Source organism: Asterias amurensis, chromosome 4 (genome assembly GCF_032118995.1).
Source record: "Asterias amurensis chromosome 4, ASM3211899v1".
Classification (NCBI taxonomy): Eukaryota; Metazoa; Echinodermata; class Asteroidea; order Forcipulatida; family Asteriidae; genus Asterias; species Asterias amurensis.
Genome location: NC_092651.1, coordinates 4,058,723 through 4,082,770, shown reverse-complemented (window position 1 = coordinate 4,082,770; position 24,048 = coordinate 4,058,723). Strand labels below are relative to the sequence as shown.

The following is a 24,048-nucleotide window of genomic DNA, read 5'->3' as shown; positions in this document are numbered from 1 at the left end:
TCCAAAACTATATTACTTCAGAGGGAGCTGTTTCTCTCTATACTTCCAACCTCTCCCCATTACGTGTTACCAAGCAAGTTTATTATGCTAACAATTATTTTGAGTAATTACCAGTAGTGTCCAGTGCCTTTAAGATGGTTGTGAAAAATATTTATTTGTTTTGTTTTTGTTTTTGCTTACTCACCACAATCTTGTTCAGTAGGTATTAGGGGCTCACATTCAAATCACTGTATTCTAAGAATAGAGCATATTGTTTGAAATAATTTCCTTCATTTTTATCCTTTGGGGGCAATTATTAAAACAGAAATTGATATCTGGACACCAAGTTTTCTTAACAATTTTTTTTTTAATAAACCAATTTTAATGCATTGTCCATAAGCTTATGATAATTGTTGACATGTACTTACGTCAAACCTATCAATATAGGAAAGAGTTAAAGAAATGATTGCGAATCAAAAAGTCAAAGAAAAAAAACACCACTGTTTAAATCACTTGTGCTTCATGCAATCCCCATAACAAAAGAGGATTTTATCTGCACTTTATGTGTGATTCTTGCCTTTTTAATATTCAACTACATTAATTTCCTATAGTTGCACTTCTTCTAGCAATATCTATTCACTTCTTCTACGATATCTGTTCACTTCTTCTAACAATATCTATTCACTTCTACTTTCTAGCAATATCTATTCACTAGCTATAGATCACTGTGTAGTAGGGCCTATAAGTCAATGCATTGAAATCATTATGCAGCATCAAATTGTTATGTAAATATCACAATTTACTTCTAATTATGTAATGGAATAGAAGCGAAAACTATTTCCACATATCATCATGCATCAATTATTAGAATGAATTAAAATCAAAAACATATATTTCTTTGACACCTGTATCAGCATACTTTGCATTCTAACATTGTTAAAAGTGTTCAATGTGTCAACTCATGCTTGATTTATATAAAACAAAAAATCAGAAAAACCCCACAAACCATACACCCCAAAAATAGGTGGGCATAATAATATTGCATAACATTTCTTAAACAAACTTTTTTTCTTACCCAAAATTTATCTCAAAAAGGCTTTTGCTATAGATAAACAAACAAAATGATTCACAACTTAGTTAATGAACATTTGTTTACACGAGAAACTATGGTTGATGATACCCATCTAGTGCAATAAACCCATGTATACCATCCCAAAACTATTTTAATAGCCCAAAGGCATGTCACAATGTGAATTAACCGCACACAAATGATTCTGAGTAATAATATTGCATAACATTTCTTAAACAAACTTTTTTTCTTACCCAAAATTTATCTCAAAAAGGCTTTTGCTATAGATAAACAAACAAAATGATTCACAACTTAGTTAATGAACATTTGTTTACACGAGAAACTACGGTTGATGATACCCATCTAGTGCAATAAACCCATGTATACCATCCCAAAACTATTTTAATAGCCCAAAGGCATGTCACAATGTGAATTAACCGCACACAAATGATTCTGAGTAAAATCCAAGTCCCCAAACCACACCAGCAACCATCAAGGCGTGCTGATTTTAAAGATGCTATGTCAGATTTTTGGCCCTAAACATTCAAAAAATAGATTTTTTTGAGTGAATGGTATTTCAAAGAGTATCACCCGCTCTAACGAAAAAAAGTTTAACTTTTACTTTTAATGGTCAGGAACCATGACAAAAATTTAATACGTTTCTTATAAAACACATAAGAATTGGTCACATGATATATTGTCGGGATACCGACATAAACTAATTTTGAGCACTTTATTTCACTGCTACTAATAATTGGCGGACTTTTTCGAGCAATGGCTCAAATGAAAGCTTGCAACTTTCTCGACCCCCATCAAAATACCTATTGAAGTTGAAATCAAAATTTTTGGGTCAAATCGGCCAAAAATCTGACACAGGATCTTTAAAGCAATGTGGTACAAAATACAATAGGCATACATGTAGTTACAAGTAAACTCCAGCATGGCGTCCATCTTGACAGCTCGATTGATTTTGTACTTGGTTTCACAAGATGCATTGCGATATAGTACTTTTAAGATGGCGCTTGTGCATAGGCTATCAAATGCAGTCAATAGTAATAACACACACTTAATTAAACCAAACATGATTTGCATAACTCTACCATAGGTTCCTGAGTTGATATTTCCTTTGCTATTAGTTGGTGTAAGATTTGAGAAAGCTTCAAACAACACACCTTTGGGAATTAAGGTTAAGAAGATGAAACAGGGACCAACCCTTAACTGCAATAACATAATTTATGCATTTTTAAATCATTTCTTCAGTTATACTTATTTCTTTTTCAACCCAAGCATAAAACCTGCACCAATAAACCCTGTAAAATATTTCAACATTTCACCAACATTTCTTTGTTTATATTAGTTATTTCTTCATTCAGTTTTTTTTCTTCTACAAACATTGTAAATGTTAGAAATCAAATCAATATAATTAAATCAAAGTACATCCATCGCTCAAACAAAGAAATCATGCTGGAGACACACAATTTATATCAAAATCTGGCTTGCATATTCATGCATCCGAAAAACAATGTTTTTACGGCAAAATTGTAAGAATATTCAGACTAATCCTCAAATGCATGTTCCATAAATTTTTCTACACTGAGCTGTAAAAGAGACAAAAACAAACGACAACCTTTTAATAGATGGAAATTTGTTATATTAGTTTCAGTTTTACCCATATACACCAATGTGTGTTAGCACTGTATACTCGGTACTTTCCGAGTTCCATGAACAAAACCACAGGCATTTATTACTCGGGTGAGATTCGAACCCATGACCTTTGCAATTGTAGAGTGGATGTCTTACCAACTAGACAACTAATATCACTAGAGTGAATTTATGCTTCATTTCTGATAATAGATTTTAGTCAAGGCAACGGTTCTCCACAATACACATCTAAACCATATACTCTGTACTCTGTAACATTCGTAGTTTCAAATGTCAAAATCCTGAAAATAACACAATTTACTCATTACAGTACTTGTTCCGTGCAAGCTTAGTGAAGTTTTTCCCTTGTGTTTTCCCTTACTGCAAATCAAATTTACATCCCTGCGTATCGAGTGAAGTGGAAATAAACCTCGCACAGACAGAAAATCAAATTGAGTTTTGGTTAATTTTAACTGGAAAAAAAATCAAGAACCTTTTCTCATTTCAGAATTCAATGAACTTTGTTTAAATTTTATGCATCTGTATTATACATGGAGATATTTCCATATGGGAATGCAAAGTGAAATAATACTCTCAAATAAAAAGAGATTCACAGAAAAAAATCCCGCTCGTTTGGGGGTAAATTTTAATACAGGCAAACTATTTCCTTGTTTATCGTTGCGATACCCGCTGCCAAAACATAGGTTTCGAACTGCTTCTAGCTACTGGGCAACCTCGGTAGTCTAGTTGGTAAGACACTGCTCTAGAATTGCAAGGGCTGTGGGTTCGAATCCCACCCGAGTATACAGTGCTTACACACATTGGTGTGTTAACAAAAACAAAATTAATATTCTTCATCCCCGATGCAAATTTAACATCTTGAAAAACTATTTCCTGCAAATCTATAATGTTGAGTATGAAATGGTTTTTGATTACAGACATGACTTTTTATTATTTCACACTAAATCATGCCTATGTACATGTAACTCTTGAGATATCAATTTCAAATTATAACCAGTCACAGACACTTTTTGTTCTACTTGTATAAACTCTTTTTACATATTTCTTGATGACTATAAGTTGCAACCAAAGCTTTTATACAAAGCTGGAAGAAAAGTTTTGCATATGAAATTAGAAAAGCTAATGGTTTGTTTACACATGTTGAACATAGAACAGTTGTATTAAAGGCAGTAAACACTATTGGTAATTACTCAAAATAATTATTAGCACGAAACCTCACTTGGTAACAAGTAATGGGGAGAGGTTGATAGTATAAAACATTGTGAGAAACGGCTCCCTCTGAAGTGGAGTAGTTTTCGAGAAAGAAGTAATTTTCCACGAATTTGATTTCGAGACCTCAAGTTTAGAACTTGAGGTCTCGAAATCAACCATCTAAACGCACACAACTTCGTGTGACAAGGGTGTTTTTTCTTTCATTATTATCTCGCAACTTCAACGACCAATTGAGCTCAAATTTTCACAGGTTTGTTATTTCATGCTTATGTTGAGATACACCAAGTGAGAAGACTGGTCTTTGACAATTACCAACAGTGTCCACTGTCTTTAAATAATTATGCTACTGGTACAAAGATATCCTCCATGACACTTTCAATAGTTGAAAGATTGAAAGATTGATTGTCTTTTTAACCTGATAATATGAACAAATGTAATCTGAAAGCTTGTACTGTTGTAGTCTTTGTGCAAGATGTTGTTATTCACTATCACTCAACTATCGCGACCCTCCGCTCCACTTCTCACCGCAAACATTACTATGGTAACAATTGGGGGATGTTGGAAACTTCCAGATCACCCCACACCACCATCAAAACTGGCGTGATCAGGGCTTACAGAAATGCCCTCTATCGGTGGAATGGTCGCAACGTGTGGTAGTGTTGAGTAGGTATACACATTCAAACTGGGGACCTATCACAAAAGAGGACAATACGGTCCACAGTTTGGGAAAAGTCCACAGTTGTAAAACGAGTACAAAACCAATGGGAGCTGTTGCAAAAAGATTTTAGAGTATAAACAAAAGAGAGACAATACGTGGTCCACGGTTGCAGGCGTATATACACTTGGTTGTAGGTGAGTAGGTTTACACATTCAAACCGGTAACCTATAACAAAAGAGGACAATAGAGTCCATGGTTTGGGAAAAGTCCACAGTTGTCAAACGTGTACAAAACCAATGGGAGCTGTTGCAAAAACGTATAAACAATAGAGGGACAATAGGAGGTCAACAATTGCAGGCGTGTACACACTTTTGTGAGTGCATGGGGGCATATGGTATTACTATAGAGGTTGACCAATGCAACAAAAACGTCTTGCACCAAGACTAGTACTGTTGATGTACCATCCACAGAAAATACATGCTAACTATTGTATATAAAACAACCATGAAAAAACTTCCATCTTGTCTCAGGGGATCAATTGAGATCTTTCACCTATTGGATTGCCATTCGGGGTAGCTGTTGATATATCACCATCCTGTTGAAACAGAAAACAAGAAATGTTAAAGGAAAATTACAGAATTGGAAAGAAAAACAATCGTGAAGATCACAGATTTACGTAAAACTTACACGGGCTAATGATGATGATAGTAGAAAATATCCCTTCAATATTTATGTCTGAAATGTCATGGTTGATTAGAAATAAATAATCTTATTTTGCGTTTGGAGTTTATTGCTCAGTGAGCGCTTTATTTAAAAAACAATCCATCGATGATCATGCAAAAAATGTGTTATCATTATGGGTCATCAGGGTTGATTTCACAAAGATAGTCCTAACTTAGGACCCTCTTTTGATTTTATTAAACACTTAAGGGTAGTAACTAGTCCTAACTCAAGATAAGATTAGTTTTAACTCTTTGTTAAAACACAACCAGAACACTCACTCTCAACCACTGTGTTATTGTACAATGGCTGGGATTAAACAAAACACATAAAGGCATGCATACATTGATAGAGTTATCCACCCGACTGTCCTGTGGCTTCTGTATCCATAATGCAGTGAGTAATGATAATAATGGCTTCTTAGTGGCGCTCAATCAGTAACTCATTCTAACTCGAGATAAGATTAGTTTTAACTCTTTGTTAAAACACAACCAGAACACTCACTCTCAACCACTGTATCATTGTACAATGGCTGGGACTCAACAAAACACATAAAGGCATGCATACATTGATAGAGTTATCCACCTGACTGTCTTGTGGCTTCTGTATCCATAATGCAGTGAGTACTATGATGGACAGGATGACCAGGAGACCGCCAAAACCCAAAACGCTCCACTTTCCAATCGTTGTCAGTAATATGGGCGTCTCTACATTACTCTTGAGCTCATTCGCGCCATCCACTGTTATATGAGCACTCTGTCAAATAATGATAATAGTCATGATACAATGCTGTTAATGTAATGGTGTTAAGGTGCTGTGGCACAATATGCACTGTGTTCTTTTACGTGTGTTGCACAACACACAGGACCAACGGCTTTACGTCCCATCCGCAGGACAAAGCAGTAGTTAAGTGTCTTGCTCAAGGACGCAGGTGTCTTGACTGGGACTTGAACCCACACTCTGCCGATCAGAAACACCAGAGCTTGAGTCCAGTGCTTTAAGAGTCAGTTCAGGTAAATAGTTGACATACTTGCTCATGGTCAAAAAATGATTTTTTTTTATACTTTGTAGGTGGAAGGGCCTTGGGGTGCAAGTAAACAAAATTGCATTTTCAATTCTATATATAGCCCGTTGCCATGGTTACGGCTCATTTTGTTTTTTGGCCATTTTAGGCCGATTTTGGGGTCTGAAAAACTGGTTTTTATCTCATATTTACAACTCCACCAAACCAAAATGCAACATTATTTCAAAAAACCTTTTATATCACTACAAAGTATCATCCTTGGCCTTCCTTGAGAAAAAAAATTTGTTGCTTTAAATAACACCCTTGTGCTATTTTTGCATTATGCATTACAGTATGTTTTTAGAACTTGCAAAATCAACATTTTTACCCTATTTTTGGACCCCAAAATGTCAACTTGCCAGGGGTCTCAGAAAATTTCCCTTTTGGCTGTGATTAGGGCCAACAGTGGTCTTGCAATATCTGGTGTCAAAAACTTGGGCAATTGTATCCTGTTGTGACAGTACTGCCTCAAAACTAGACTTTTTCCCCCAAAACATGACAAATGCCTTCTTAAGGGTCTTTTCACATAATATCGAAATACGTGTCCAGGGTAAAAAAAAGAAAGAATATTTTTCATTTTTGTGTGGATGGTAGGATGGTAGGGACTTGGGGTCCAAATAAACAACATTTACATTTCAAATCATAATATAACACGTTGCCATGGTAACAGTTCATGTGTGTTTAGGCCACTTTAGGCTGATCTTGGGGTATGAAAAACTGTTTTTTTAGTTAATATTTACAACTCCACCCCACCAAAAAACAAAATTATTTCATAAAACCTTTTACATCACTACAAAGTATCATCCTTGGCTTTACTTGAGACAAAAAAATATTGCTATAAATTTCACCCTTGTGCTATTTTTAGAACGTGCATTAGAGTATGTTTTTAGAACTGGCAAAATCAACATTTTTACCATATTTTTTGCCCTCAAAATTTCATTTTTTTCAGGGGTCTCAGAATATTTTCCTTTCGGTTTTGATCAGGGTCATTTCTGGTAAGAAAAACTTGGCAAGTGTATCCTGATGTTAACAGTACTGTCTCAAAAATAGACTTTTTTCCTCAAACAGAAAAATGCATTTTGAATTGTTTTTTCTTCATATTGAATTTCTAACATTAAAAAGTAATAATTCTATCAATCTTGCAGCTTTTCCTTAGCACTTAGTGGATTACCCAACATTGATCAGGAACTGTTGATGACCTTAATTTTACAATTTGCCCGGCCCAGCCCCAATCATATTTCTTGACATTGCATAAAACAATGTTTTGTGAATAGCGCCTCTTTTTGTGAAAGTGTTCCCTTTCGGTTGTTATTGGTGTTTTCATGTCTTCTGGGTAGAAACACTGTGTTTATTGTATCCTGTTGTGACTGATCATGCCTTAAGTATAGTAATTTTTCCAAAAACAATGCATGCTTGTTAAAAATCTGGCACTGTTTCCATGCCCTTTGAGTAATGAATACAAACTTTTTATTTAAACATAATGGTATCCAACCAAACCATAACCAATGCTTTGCCACTGAGAGTTCTTGATTTGGCTACTTTACCTATTGTACATGTATGATTCCCATTGCAAGTAGAGTGCGATGAGCATTCTTTACAAGTTGTCTTTAATACAGGGCCTACTCTCCTTGGTCCCTGCCTGCTACCAAATGTAAAACTTTTCTTAGAGATAGAGATCATAAACAATGTAGTTTCTGTGCTTGCGGCAGATGGTTTGGAGCATCCAATCATGTCCAACACAAACGTGGGAAATTAAAAAGCCCGCTTAAAAGTGTTGGAAAAGTTTGCCAAGATCTTATTAAAAACAATGATACTAACGATTTGCAAGATGAGCGTAAGAGATTATTTAAAAGAAACACGTTGCCTGGGATCGGTTAAGTTGGTCTTTGAAATGCGTTTGTAACGGTTTGTTTTAAAATGCATGGTTAGAAAGATGTTTTTGAGTGATACTTGTGTGGATCATTATATTCTACTTTTAAAATATCTTTCTAATCATATGCATTTTTTAATAAACGTTTACAAACGCTTTTCAAATACCAACTCGACCGATCCAAGGCAACGTGTTCCTTTAATGAAACAACATTGAAAGAAGTTGTAAAAACTTGCACCTGCTGAACATAAATAAGTAAGATGCATTTGCAGTGACAAAAGTCTATTCAGGCTAGTTTGATATTTTTTCCATTCACTATCTTACTAATTCATAATTATTATATATGTCTCTGAGAACGATCAACAAAAAACATTGAATTGTTTATCACGTTAAATAAACCAACACTTTTATTGTTTGCAACAGTACAATTGAAAGGAACCCCACCATAGATGGGGGAACTGCTTACAGAAGGCCAAAGCAGGTGAATGGCCATTTAGCCCTTGAGTCCCTGCACCCCTCGAGTTTACTGAAATCCAATTTCTCATAAGTCTTGCAGTAAATTACTGGAATCATAGTTCAAATTTTAAAAGATAGCCATGGCTTAATGTGTATGCACAATTATTTACCCTTTCGGTAATATTTGTATAAAAGTTCTCATGGGAACAATAAATGCCTCTCGTTAAACGGCTATGGTAATTTTTATGGCGAATATTTTTGTGCACGGATAAAATGAACACAATAGCTTTTCAAGGCTTTTTTTCTGGCTCAATGCTCATACTGATTAAATGCGAAGGCATTAATTTTTGACAATATAATAAATAATGAACAGTTTCCTGTTTACTAATGAGCGTTTTATTTTTCGTAAGAGCTAAATTATTTCATCATCACTAGCTTTGACAAGTCAACTGTGAAGGGAGAATTAATAACGATCTATAACAACTAAATATGTTAACAAATGCGTAGACCTACTAATGACTATCGAGTTTTCTTTTGATGTTCCTTTTTTTCTACAAACACAAGCTAGCGAGGTTTCCTCGTACCGCATACAGTGTATCGCTATAATGCGGCTGGGCGGTACAGCGGCTAATACAGTACTTGCTCACTTTTAGAGCCTCTTTGTTCTGATTGGGATGAAAATGTTTAGTTTGGTAGCGGGCAGGGGACCAAGAAGACTGTTATAAGGCCATGTAAAGACAAGAACAGTAAAGCTTGCTCATCGCACTACTTCTCTTCTTGCAATGTGAATCATACCTGTACAACTAGGTAAAGTAGTTATGACAAAACAAAAACTCAGTGGTTTAAAGAGCATGGAAACAGTGCCATATTCTTTTAACAAGCATGCTCGTTTTTGTTTTTTATCAATTCAAACTAAGGGTTAACTTCAAAATGCATTTTTATTGTTTTTGGAAAAACTACCATTTTTGAGGCAGAAGTGTCACAACAGGATACAATAAACCAAAGTGTTTCTCCCCAGTAGACATGCAAACCATAATGATAGCCCAATCAAAACAAAAAGGGAAATATTCCGAGAACCAATAAAACATTAAAGACAGTACAAACTTTCTTGATGTGCAAGGGGAATTAAAAAATGTGAGTTTCAAAAAAGAGGCGCTGTTCACAAAACTGTTATTTTATTTTATGCAATGTCAAGAAATATGATTGGGCCAGGGCCGGGGCGGGGCAAATTATAAGATTTAGGTCATCAACAAGTCCTGATCAATGTTTGGTAATGCACTAAACCTACAAAGTGTTTATAAAAAACTGCCAGATTGATGGAATTATAGCTAATTTCTTCATGTTATAAATTCAAAATGAAGCAAATATTTCAAAATGCATTTCTCTATGTTTTCGGGGAAAAGGGTCTATTTTTGAGACAGATCTGTTACATCAGGATACAATTGTCTGAGTTTTTCTTACCAGAAATAAAAAGACAAATTATGGCCCTGATCAAAACCGAAAGGAAAATATTCTGAGACCCCTGAAAAAATGGAATTTTGAGGGCAAAAAATATGGTAAAAATGTTGATTTTGCAAGCTCTAAAAACATACTGTAATGCACGTTCTTAAAATAGCACAAGGGTGAAATTTATAGCAATATTTTTTTGTCTCAAGTTAAGCCAAGGATGATACTTTGTAGTGATGTAAAAGGTTTTATGAAATATTTTTGTTTTTTGGTGGGGTGGAGTTGTAAATGTTAACTTAATAAAACAGTTTTTCATTCCCCAATATCGGCCCAAAGTGGCCTAAACACAAATGAACTGTTACCATGGCAACGTGTTATATTATGATTTGAAATGTTAATGTTGTTTATTTGCACCCCAAGTCCCTACAATCCACAAAGTATAAAAAAAATATTCCTTTTCTTTTACCATAGACACGTATGTCGATATTATGTGAAAAGACCCTTAAAAAGGCATTTTTCATGTTTTGGGGAAAAAAGTCTAGTTTTGAGGCAGTACTGGCCCAACAGGATACAATTGCCCAAGTTTTTGACACCAGATATGGAAAGACCAATGTTGGTCCTAATCACAGACGAAAGGAACATTTTCTGAGACCCCTGGCAAGTTGACATTTTGGGGTCCAAAAATAGGGTAAAAATGTCGATTTTGCAAGTTCTAAAAACATACTGTAATGCATGATGCAAAAATAGCACAAGGGTGATATTTAAAGCAATAATTTTTTTTCTCAAGGAAGGCAAAGGATGATACTTTGTAGTGATATAAAAGGTTTTTTGAATTAGTATTGCATTTTAGTGGGGTGGAGTTGTAAATATGAGATAAAAACCAGTTTTTCAGACCCCAAAATCGGCCTAAAATGGCCAAAAAACAAAATGAGCCATAACCATGGCAACGGGCTATATATAGAATTGAAAATGCAATTTTGTTTACTTGCACCCCAAGGCCCTTCCACCTACAAAGTATAAAAAAAATTCATTTTTTGACCGTGAGCAACTATGTCAACTATTTACCTGAACTGACTCTTAACCGCTAGGCCACAACACGCCATTATCAAAGTGTAGTGTACTGGCCATTGAAAACCTTGCAAGGTCGTGGTCGTGCAACATAGGACCTCTCATTTGGCTCGGTACATTTTCACAAGGCCACAACCCACTGGACACTCTGTTATTCTCTTATTCTTACCTCGTTCAACCAGATAATTGGCAAGAAGAATTTCGCCACCTTGCTGATATCACTGTATGAAGAAAAAAAACCGCAAATATTTGTTTTACTTCAAGCACACACATGTCATAAATTATATTTCTCAACATATTGCCAGAAAATGTAGTCAAGGGATAATCGTCTAGTTGTATGCTGGTTAGTAGATTGACATCACTTGATAACAATTATGTAGTCTATTATTGTGATAATTTTACTATTTTGGTTATTGGAATGCATTTTACTAGATTAAAAATTAACCATAAATTAGTTTTGTTGACAGACATGGATGGTTTGAATAAAACTTTTTGTGTGTAGTGGTTATTGGAGCAATCATTACTAGATTTTCAATGAACATAATTGTACTTCTGTCAGTTTGTAATATGAAGTTCAGAGCAGTGATGACTGACACAACACTGAACCCTCTGAATCCCTATAAAGAGATCAGCCATTGTTTTCACCAAACTCTTCCTAACTTAGGATCACTTAGGACAAGTAAAGTTTCTTAACCATAGCAGTTAGGATGCATTGAACCCATCTTTAGTTAGGAAGAGTTACCCGTTTTAACTCGAGATAGCATTTCTTAGCGATCTTAGCGTTTCTTAGTGTTTCTTGAAATCGGCTGCAGCATTTCAAACACTCTTCAGTCTCCTACTGATGGAGCAAGCTGGTCGTAATGTTGAGACCAATTAACAACTCACTCCACGTTAGTGAAGTTAAAGAGAAGTCCCCTTGATCCAATAAGCGAAAGTAGTTGTCCCAGCCGATTTTCCTACCTCATAACTACAAGTAGTCTCCCGAATTCTAAAATCCACTTTGTGGCAGTAGAATCAATACCAAGCGAAGTAAAATCCACACAGCAAAGTAGATATATACACATGGTGTTACCGCACACTGAATACACATTCAAACCATGTAAGTTAAACCCTGTGAACGTCTTGAAAAATTACCAGAGTCATTTGCCCGTAACAGTTATAAAAATCCACTGAACTTATGCAAGTACTTACGGTATATTTTCATATGGTTGAATGACTACATTAATCTGTAATCTCTTAGCTACATTCAATGGACCACCTGTCATCTAGAAACAAAGAGAACAGCCCATTAATCAGTGTATATCAATGTTTTCAACAGTGGGGATTTGATTAAAGACACTGGACACTATTGGTAACTGTCAAAGACAAGTCTTCTCACTTGGTGTATCTCAACATATGCACAAAATAACAAACCTGTGAAAATTTGAGCTCAATCGGTCGTCGAAGTTGCGAGATAATAATGAAAGAAAAAACACCCTTGTCGCACGAAGTTGTGTGCGTTCAGATGCTTGATTTCGAGACCTCATATTCTAAACCTGAAGTCTCGAAATCAAATTCGTGGAAAATTACTTCTTCTCGAAAGTTACTCCACTTCAGAGAGAGCCGTTTCACACAATGTTTTATACCATCAACCTCTCCCCATTACTTGTTACCAAGTAAGGTTTTATGCTAATTAACATTTTGAGTAATTACCAATAGTGTCCACTGCCTTTAAGGGTAAGCAGGAACATACACTTCCTTAAGATTCAGAATGGTGGAAACGAAAGGCTGCTGTGTGTATGTGTGACAATGGCTGATATTCATGGCTCCCCATTTGATACAGTTAGCAAGGTCTAAAGTCGACTCTAGTCAATTCTTTGTTCAACCCCCAAAATCATTTATTAAATTAGGTTGGATTTATTTATTCATCGTGTAAACATGAAACGTGTTTTCCCAACCATAAAAAAACAAACATTGATAAAGTAATCTAATAAGTTTGAAAGAGATGCTTAGCACACGTGTTCAGGATTAGCATTCAAATGTTTTGTAATTAATGTTTCAAGTACCTTGTCTGTTGTTGGCTCTTAGTTTTTGTGCATGGTGGAGGAACTTTCTGAAAGTAATATTGGGCTCGGAGAAAAACGCTTTACAATACGCAGTCCTTATATCGTGCTTTATCACACCCATCAGTGTCTCAAAGCACTATTTTTTTTGTACAAGGTATGCAGACCTCTGTTTGAAAGATAAGAACCATAGTACCATGTAACAGTTTACAAGGTGCTGTGGCACAATCTGCAGCAAACCATACCACAAAACACTGCGTGAAACCCTTCTCTTAGTAACAAGTGTACTAGGTTCTCTGAAATGTATTACAGACCGCACAGGACCAACTGCTTTATAAAAATGACAAACCAATATGGGTTAAAAGTGTCTTGCTTAAGAACAAAAGTGACAAAACCAAGACCAGTGCAATTGACCGCTCGGCCACGACATCCAAAGAAAGTAATTGTACTAATAACATGAACGCTGCTACATGATTTTTGTACTCACTGGTTCTACATCAAAGAACGTCTGATGTTCTTCCTTGTTTGGTGTGAGCCCGTTCACCAAATCAATGACCTCCTTAGGGTCGCAGTAAAGAAAATGAGGCAACGACATCACAATAGGGGCACCTAATAAAACAAACACATGATAAATTACATGCTTTTTAATTATTAACGCTCCTACAAATATTGCTGGCTTAAAGGAAAAACATTTTTTTTTAACCATGCAATAGTGTAAATCCTACAGTGCCCGGTCCTTGGGCCAATAACATTTCTTTAATCTTTTTCAGCTCCCTGGTTAGCCCGAGCTGTCATGCGATCAGAAGGCTTTTTCAAACACAATATCAACCTCTACAAACCTCTACCCTCACTGGTACCCATTTGTACCCCTGGGTGGATAGAACCACTTATAGTAAAGCATCTTGCTTAAGGACATACACGTCACGACCGAAACCGGAACCCACATTTACTTACTTGACCGCCAGTGCTTGAATTTGATGCTCATATACCACTTGGCCATGACAACTTAAAGAGACTATCGAGTATACCTTCCTTTTAAATACTCTAATCTTGAGAAAAAGTATGTTGGAATAATCTTCTCAATTTAATAACTGAAAGTAACGAAAGGAAATCAAAAACAAACAAAAAGAGTCATTAAATCCCTTGTAATTAGTAACTCGTTAAGAATCAATTTGACAAGAAGATTCAGGGGAAAACAAAATAGATTCGAAAAGGTGCAATTAAGCTGAGTTGTTGATAATCCAATCTTATTCCTCTGTAACTCACCGAACTGACAATTGCTGACATTGAGAAGGCCACTTGGCAGACAGTAGCTGGCGTTAGGGGTGCAGAAACCTACATTAGGGGGATACGCAGTGGCATTTGCGAAGGCCTCCGGAGGTCCTACGTACCTCCATGTTGGCATGTCTCGTACTGAAGTTTCTTTCTCATATACGGCAATGATTGACCTTTAAATGCAGAGAAATGGAAACTTTTAGCAAACCCAAGCCACGCAGAGGCTGTAAACGTCTTGATTTTTATGGATGTGGAAACACCCACCCAATCCAGCTATGTCTTACAGTTGGTGTGTTCAATTAGCTTCCCCAGGTCAGCCCCGTGGTGCTCATCCGGGTCAGTCTCTGACAAAAGCTAAACGAACAATCACACTCGCCCTCTCGTAGTGACGTCATGCACCTGGGGCCAGCCCCAAGTGACCCTCTCCACAAGCAGGGTACAGGGGGCTGACCTGGGTGAGCCCCTGGAATGACGTCAAAGCTATTTGAACGTACCGGGGGGAAGACCAGGGTTGACCCAGGGAAGCTAATCGAACGCACCCAGTACTGCCTGAACAAACCAATTCTGTTAAGTTCAACATTGGTGTACTTTGGTTATTTGTCTTTAACCCTACCCAATGGTGTGGTTTACTAGAATTCATACCCACAAAATCCAACACAGCTGTGGAACCTTAATTATGGTGGCATGCTTGATTTTTACTACTTTTTTTTCTTTCTTTTACGCGCACTACCAATTTGGTAGGAATGTAAAAAAACACAGACAAATTACCATTGAAGAGTAGGGTTTAACCCCAGTGTTTCTGGTTCACATAGCAAGCACCCTCAATTACAGGTTTTCTCAGGCTTGCAAGCTACAGTGATAAAGTTCACTTTTGAGGCGTCCTTTGTTTCATTATCAGAAACATGTAATATTATCATAACAGGACATGTGTCATCTAGAGAAAACAAAATGTGCACAAAGTCTATGTAGAAAAACTTGTACAAAAGGAAGAGGAAAACAAAACACAGAAAACAAGGTCCTTTTCCGCAGTGGCGTGGAAAAGCCACTAATAATAGCAGGAAGTTAAAATATCACAACATTGGCATCAACTTCAAAAGGAAGTTATGTGTACTGCAGCTGTAGTACATTTTGATGACCTTGTGGATTATTTCTGCACTGTACCCCAGAGAGTTTTCAACCTTGATTAAAACCAACACATTAGTTTACCAGTATTACCTGCAAATATCAGATGAAAACACATAAAGGGGTTTCTTTTTGTCGAAAAAGGGCTGGTTGTAAGATCCGTCTGTTGATGAAAGATAAGATAATTGTTTAGAGTATTGAGACTCGTATTTAATCAATAAGCACAGTTCCACATCATTACATAGCACTGCCTACCATTGCACTTTTTTCCTGTACAACCTTAAACTAAATCTGAAGATATTTCTCTTTCAGTAAATTACTTTCCATACAGACTTTCCTCTAGATTATTTTCTCTTAATTTGGTTTTTACCCTTACACCAATGTGTGTTAGCACTGTATAATACTCAATACTTTCCCGAGCTTTGTGAAAAAAATCACAGGCATATTACTCGGGTGGGATTGAAATAAGCAAGGGCGATATCACGATATTATCGAATATCGCGATATTAATTTGGAAACGATTTCGATATCGGATGGATTTGGTTTTAATTGAAGTATCGATATATCGCAATAATATATTGCGATATCGATTAAATATTGCGATGTATTTGCTAGCTGAGACATCTTGCACCCCATATGTTTGGAGTAAAACCAGAAGAATAGGTCATTAGAACACCTCTCTTATGCTATGACTGTCTCTTCTACAACTTTCACTTGGAGTTTGAAGACTGATGATGTCAAATTTAATTAATCGCGATTATATCGAATATCGCGATATATTGTCGGCGATATTTCGTGAATAAAATAAATCGATATCGCCCAAGCTTAGATTGAAAGCCTTGACCTTTGCAATTCTAGAGCAGTGTCTTACCAACTAGACTACCGAGGTTGCCCGGTAGCTAGAGGCAGTTTGAATCCTACATATATGTAGGACTATATCCTGAATATTTATAGTTATATTGAGTACGGCTACAGACACGCCCACTTGAAGAAACAGTCACACAATTTCATAGAGAATCTTTATTCTATTTCCTCCCCCAATCAGATTGCCAAAAAAAAAAAATGCATACATGTACATTGCGTCCAATAGGATTACCTGTTCCATTGATCATGTTTGACTCCTCGGTGCTCCAGAAGCTTAATTCTGATTGGCCCTTCCAGCGAGTGATATGGTTGATTTTGTCAGTGTTCTCTTGATTCACACCAGAATACACATTGAATACACCATCATTGGAGTTATTACGCTATCAAGAAAACCAGCAAATAAATAGAGTATTAGCACAATGTATTGTAACAATGCTGATCGACATCAAAGACCAGGGGCCCAATTTTATACGGCTACTTAAAGCCATGGGACACTTTCGGTAAACAGTATTGTCCAAGTCCCACACTTCGTGTATCACAGCTTATATATAAAATAACAAACTTGTGAAAATTTAGGCTCAATCGGTCATCTGAGTCGAGAGAAAATAACAGAAAAACCCGCCCTTGTTTCCGCAAGTTATGCCGTGTAGTGGCATGTGTTTAAAATAAATCCGTAATTCTCGATATTGTTTTAATGTTTTCTCAAAAAGTAAAGCATTTCATGGACTAATATTTCAAGGGAAGTCTTTCACCATTACCTTCTGTAAACCCTGTAACTTATTTGTAAATCTGTGAACTCTTAATTTTGTTTCTGTTCCGAAAGTGTCCAACCGTTAGCGCACAAAAAGGCATGCAAACCTTCAGGTTTTTACTGTATGAAAATTAATGTCAAAGTAATGCCATAGCTTACCTGTGAAATTTTCTGCTATAGTTGGGCACTTTACACTATTAATACTTAATCAAAATTATAAAAACTTACTTGGTAACTAGCAATGGAGAGCTGTTGATAGTATAAAACATTGTGAGAAACAGCTCCCTCTGAAGGTTTTCTTAATTACCATTGTCCTCAAATATTTATAATCAAACTCATTTTAGGGTGCGGTGATTAGGTAGATGACATTGACCAATATACTGCACCAAATACCATTACATTTAAAGACCCAAAACATAAAAGGTACATGAGAAAATGAACTGTGTTTCTATTACTTACATTTACAAAGACTCCAAATTCAGGAAATGGCGCGAGACCATTGTCATAAGCCAGTTTCACCAATGCATCTGGATAACCCCAGATCATTTCATGAACGGTGTGACTTGGGAATGCGTCCTCAATCCGAAGAAGATCCAAAAGTAGGGTCTTCAAAAAGCCAGGGAGGTCCATGACTGTAATCTTGTGAGCAAAAGTCTATAAAAGAGAGTAAAACAAGATTAAATTTTTTAGGAACAAACACTCAGCATTTCCATTACAAAACAATCACTAGTAGTTTTTGAAAGCTCAAATATTTTAAGGGAAGCTTTCAAATTTTTGGGGACTTGCAGATTTGTTCTAGAGGCTATTAGCTGGTAGTAGACTGGGCCTCAATATAGAAGTGTCTCAACAGACTGTATAAATTAGGATCTGCTGGAATGGCATTGAACAAGTTATTATAAAAAGTTGTCTTGAAATTTTTACCGCCCAGGTCTTCATACCGCGCTATATTTGTTTAAGTCAGTGGGTTGGCTAATGAGAATACTCACCAGGCATTTCTTTGTGTAGCTGGCAAAACATGTAGCTACTGTGTTACGCTTTGTTTCACCCCATACCAAGAGGGACAAATGGTACTAGAATCAATGCTCATAATCTCCCTTTTTCCCAGGATTCACTTATTCAAACCTTTGTCATGTTGTTATTCAAATGTGGCCTACAAGAATGTGAATGTGTTAAAGACACTGGACACTGTTGGTAATTTGTCAAAGACCAGTCTTCACACTTGGTGTATCTCAACATTAAATAACAAACCTGTGAAAATTTGAGCTCAATCGGTCGTTGCACTTGCGAGATAATAACTAAAGAAAAAAACACGCTTGTCACACGAAGTTGTGTGCTTTCGATCAGATGCTTGATTTCGAGACCTCAAATTCTAAACTTGAGGTCTCGAAATCAAATTCATGGAAAATAACTTCTTACTCGAAAACTATGTCACTTCAGCGGGAGCCATTTCTCACAATGTTTCATACTATCAACCTCTCTCCATTGCTCGCTACCAAGTAAGGTTTTGTGCTCATAATTATTTTGAGTAATTACCAATAGTGCCCACTGCCTTTCATTCACATAATCAAATATCAATCTAGCATGATTACAAAATATTGTGATGATAAATACGAGTTGATAAAAAATATGCTGAATAAATTACCATCAATGGTATGTTAATCGTAGTGAAGCGGTCTTTAAGAGGGTCCCCTATAGAATTATTCAGATCCAACACGTAAGATTTCTCTGTGACATAAGACACTGTTCCATTGTTGTTGGGTGTGATGTTCTGCTTTGGCATATATTCCCTGTGGACAAACAAGAAGTCGAAAAACAATAAGTCAGATGTGTTTACATTGGGGTGTAAGTTTGAGTAGGTATACACATTCAAACCAGGGACCTATAATAAAAGAGGACAATAGGGTCCAAGGTTCGGGAAAGGGTCCACAATTGGAAAACGTGTTCAAAACCAATGGGAGCTTTGGCAAAAAAGTTATAGAGTATAAACAAAAGAGGGACAATAGAAGGTCCACAGGCGACTACACAATAGTTTGTGTTGTGGTAACTTTCCATGCTAATGATCCAAGTTCAGTTCAATCTTGAACTTGACCCTCCCAACTTTATTCATTCTTTAAAGGTCTTCAAGCTTTTCATAGAAGTATGGAAATACTTTTAAAATATAATCATAGATTACACTGGAAATACAATCATAGATTACACTGGAAATTTGATTGAGCAGATAATATTGATCCCTGCTAAGGAGTGGATGATTTGCAGTTTCGCAATCAGTGTTTTTCCTTAAAGGTGGTCCGCTGGCCAAATGCCAGTTAAAACACCCGAGGACCAGTCAGATTCCTGTCCAACTAGTCCAGCTGCATTGTTTATTGCTGAAGCCCACATCGTATAAACATTGTGAGAAACGGCTCCCTCTGAAGTAACGTAGTTTTTAAGAAAGAGGTAATGTCTCACACAAATATTAAAAGACTTCATGTCTGAAGCCTTTTATTAGGCATCACAAATTGGTGCATCAAGGATGCTTTTTCTTTCATTATAGATTCCCAGCTGCATTAAGGCCCCAGTGTTAGTAGTTTTTTTAGTGATGCTGTGCTATAAATGTGATCTTCAGAAGAAAAAACCCATCTGACAGTGGGCTGAGATCATAGTTACCTGTATGTGTAGGGCCCTCTTTGTACAAGAAAGGGTTTCTTTCCTTTTTTGACCTCGGCAGGATTAGTCAGGTTCCAGACCCAGAATTGCATTGAAACATCAGCCGGTGGGTCTTGCCACAAATCGTATCCCATTGTACCATTCTCCAACATTGTTTGCTGTCGAGAGCACACAGAGGAAATTATGCTAAAGTCAAAGATGATTTAGCTGTATACTCCCAGAGAGCTGAGAAAGATTACAAAAATTTTATTGGCCCAATGACCAGAGGTGGATTTTATTTAAAAAGTATGTTAGATTTTTGGCCCCAAACATTAAACAATTGATTTTTTTTTTTGAGTGAATGGTATTTCAAAGAGTATCATTACCCTCTCCAACAAAAAAAAGTTTAACTTTTACTTTTAATGGTCAGGAACCATGACAAAAATTTTAAACGTTTCTTATAAAACACATAAGAATTGGTCACGGTCGTGATATATTGTCGGGATACCCACAAAAACTAATTTTGAGTACATTATTTCACTGCTACTAATAATTGGCGGACTTTTTCGAGCAATGGCTCAAATGAAAGCTTGTAACTTTCTCGACCCCCATCAAAATACCTATTGAATTTTAAAATTTTGGGGTCAAATCGGCCAAAAATCTGACATAGCATCTTTAAGCATTAAGACTAGTATTATAGCGAGTTACAAATACTACAAGTTACTCATCCAAACTTCAGACTAGTCCTAAGTTAGGACTATCTTTGTGGTATCGACCCCTGGGCACTAATGTAAAGTGCATTGATACATTGTTGTAAAATGCGCTATATAAAAAATGAGAACTAAATTACCAATTTTTGAGACTACAACTTTATTGACTGTTGCTACAAGTGCTGTGGTATTGTTGTTTTTTAAACTAGCTTTGTTCCTCTTCCTTTGGGAGTTATCGAGTTTCACTTTGTGTTTTCATGGCATAATGCATTTGAGACCAGAAAAGGAACCATCAAGATTGGATAACATCCGGAAATCCAGTAATCTGATATGAAAACGAAAATGTTTAAACAATTGTTTTCATTTTAAACAGTGCCAACGAAAAATCAAACTAACAACGATTTCTAATAATGTCAACAATGAAATAAATCAAGGTCAAAAACCTACATTTAGATTCAGAGACAGATACAATCTGTTCATTCTATCTTGTTTTCATAACACTGTGATCTCTGATGACATTTGTTCACAAAAAAAAGATCAAATTGGTCACCGTGGTCAAAGCCATTGGACACTTTTGATTAGCATTATTATCCAAGGCCCAGACTTTCTTTATCACAACTTATATATAAAATAACAAACATGTGAAAATTTAGGCTCAATCGGTCATCGGAGTCGGGAGAAAATAACGGGAAAACCCACCCTTGTTTCCGCAGCTTCGCCGTGTCATGACATGTGTTTAAATTAAATCTTAGTTCTCGATATATCGAGAATTGATATTGTTTTAATGTTTTCTCAAAAAGTAAAGCATTTCATGGAATAATATTTCAAGAGAAGTCTTTCACCATTACCTTTTGTAAACCCTGTAACTTATTTGTAAATCTGTGATTTTTTTTTTTCTGTTCTGAAAGTGTCCAATTATTGTCATCTAGTTACTGAATCACAATTTCTTGATTTGTGCAATTCATAATCGTAGACGTCAAACCAATGTTTGTATGAGAGAGATTGGTCATTGCCAGCTTGGTGTTTATATCCCCTTGTGGGGAGATCGAATAAAACGGAGGGAAAAAAAAGGAAAAACAAACAAACAAACAAACAAACAAACAAACAAACGGACCCACGAATCTCACCTGCACAACTTCCGAGTGTATCAAATATTGGACAACTGGAAACATGACAGCACCAACGACAGCTAACACCACTCCGACCACTAACAAGCAAGTGAAACAACCTGTTGTTTTACCCATGGTGCTGGGAATTCAGTTCTTAATGTACTTTTTGGTATCTGAAAAAAGAAAAGAACAATCAATCAATCAATATACTTTATTTCCACTCGATCACACAATAATACATACATGATTAAATACAGAATAGAAGACGATTAGGTGATTGTTGAGTGGAGACCCACATAAAATGTGTGTATAGCTATTAATTGCATACATAATTTTAGTTTGAATATTTGGAGAAAAAAACACAATAAAACAACCTAACAAATTACATACCTTAAATATGCTATGTCAGATTTTTTGCCCCAAACATTAAAAAATAGTTTTTTTGAGTGAATGGTATTTCAAAGAGTATTACCCACTTTAAACAAAAAAGTTCAACTTTTACTTTTAATGGTCAGGAACCATGACAAAAATTATAAAACACATAAGAATTGGTCAAGTGATGTATTGTAATGTCGGGGCTCGGGATCCCGACAAAAACTAATTTTGAGCACTTTATTTCACTGCTAGTAATTGGCAGACCTTTTCAAGCATTGGCTTAAATGAAAGCTTGTAACTTTCTCGACCCCCATCAAAATACCTATTGAATTTTAAATAAAAATTTGGGGGTCAAAATGGCAAAAAATCTGACATAGCATCTTTAACTTACATCTGAAAACAAAATTCCTACAAAAAGGCATCAGTCATGTCAGTAGGAGTGCAAACAAATATGGCAGTAAATTGAGTCGTGAAGTACCTAGCCTTTTGTCAAGGTCTTCATGGCTTGAACAGCTCCGTAGAGCCGCGGTCCCAAGCGACTGGAACGGGAGACCACATACGTGAGTGGTGAAGCCACGAGGGCCTTTTCCATCTTGTTTGCGGTTTCTTATGTGTTTCTTTAAATCTCAACCTTTGCTCCACAAGGGTAGCAAAAGTCCAAACCAATCAGCAGCGACAGGGGTCAGTGGGTCAGCATACATTAATGCACGATTCATACTCTAAAAAAAAAACATCAACAAAACCACAAAACAAGTTGGAAAAGGCTCTCGTGGCTTCGCCACTCGCGTGTGTGGTCTTGCGTTCAAGTCGCTTGGGACCACGGCTCTACGGAGCTGTCCAATCCAAGCCACGAAGGCCGTGACAAAAGGCTATGACGTACCCTACGGTCACAAATTTTCTTGAATTCTCCCTTATTTTTGAGTCCAAAACTCACCACCAATTCCCAAATTTAATATAAACGTAACTCCATTAATTGTTCACCACAAAAAAGTGATCTAAATCACTTTAAAGGTCTCTATAGTATAGGGCTCTTTATGCCTGGTTAAAATTGGGTGAAGTTTTATACTTTTGAAACCATAACATACCATACAATCATGCAGCTCACTCAAACAATGTGGCCGCCAATGCCAATCAAAAACATGGGTACACTTTGTAATATAAACTTAACTACACTTGACCCACTAACTGGGACGCTGTACTCCTTTTTTCAAAATTTTGTCATTATATTGGTCATAGTCATACTAGCTAGCACGACTGATGACAAAATTTCAAAAAAAGGTGTAAACTAAAGCGCCCCAGTTACTCTGCTGGGCCTAGGCTAAACTAACTAATTAATTGTTCACCATCATCAGACTGTTCACCATAATAAAACAGTGATTTTGTACATCATGAGCTTGAATGATGGTATGGTAATAGTACTAATATTACTCAGTCATAGAAACAAGGTTCCCATTTAACTCAGTCATATCAAAACTGTATGTCGTGTTGTTCTTTTACTTTCAATCATTCATAACAACATACTCACATTATATTATAACATACTCACAGTCACACACCCCAAGGCAAGCAGAAAGAGATGGGCGATGTTCGCGCACAGTGCAAGTTTGCTGAATAAAACGAATCTCTTGTTATTGTTTGTACTCCTCTGATCATGTAAAAGACAAGGACCAATGACTAATGTGTTGAGATCATGGATAGCCTAGGCACGTGACTAACTAAAGTAAAGACAACTGGGTCAAGATCAAATCGTCGGTCATCAACATGCGTTTGTGTTTACCATTGGGTTGGGGGTACAGCCAATATCAGGTGACCGTCCAGAGGTTAGGGCGCCCTCTCTTGTTGGATTAGTGCAGAATGTTATTAATTTATTTGTCTGCATGGCCATTATACCGTTTTAACAAATTTTGATGCGTTAAAACCAGCGTTATTACCAAATCAATTTGGAAAATTATTCCAAAATTTTACTGAGTGA

At 36.4% G+C, this 24,048-nt stretch overlaps 1 protein-coding gene across 3 annotated transcripts; it reads right to left on the bottom strand.

The window, feature by feature from the left end:
* Positions 1–342: 342 nt before the first annotated feature.
* LOC139936202 (lysosome membrane protein 2-like) lies at positions 343–23,858 on the bottom strand. Of its 3 annotated transcripts, none has more exons than XM_071930968.1 (13): positions 23,602–23,858; positions 21,720–21,874; positions 19,904–20,061; positions 18,900–19,044; positions 17,717–17,911; positions 16,739–16,886; positions 15,736–15,805; positions 14,512–14,693; positions 13,733–13,854; positions 12,395–12,468; positions 11,373–11,424; positions 5,868–6,056; positions 343–5,175 (listed from the first exon to the last, which is right to left on the bottom strand). In XM_071930968.1, the coding sequence occupies exons 2-13, from the start codon at positions 21,834–21,836 to the stop codon at positions 5,107–5,109; spliced, it is 1,521 nt and encodes a 506-aa protein (XP_071787069.1). In that variant the 5' UTR covers positions 21,837–21,874; positions 23,602–23,858; the 3' UTR covers positions 343–5,106. The 3 variants fall into 3 exon arrangements, with proteins under 3 accessions (XP_071787069.1, XP_071787072.1, XP_071787070.1); XM_071930971.1 differs by having other exon boundaries at positions 5,886–6,056; XM_071930969.1 differs by having other exon boundaries at positions 23,623–23,858.
* Positions 23,859–24,048: the final 190 nt, after the last annotated feature.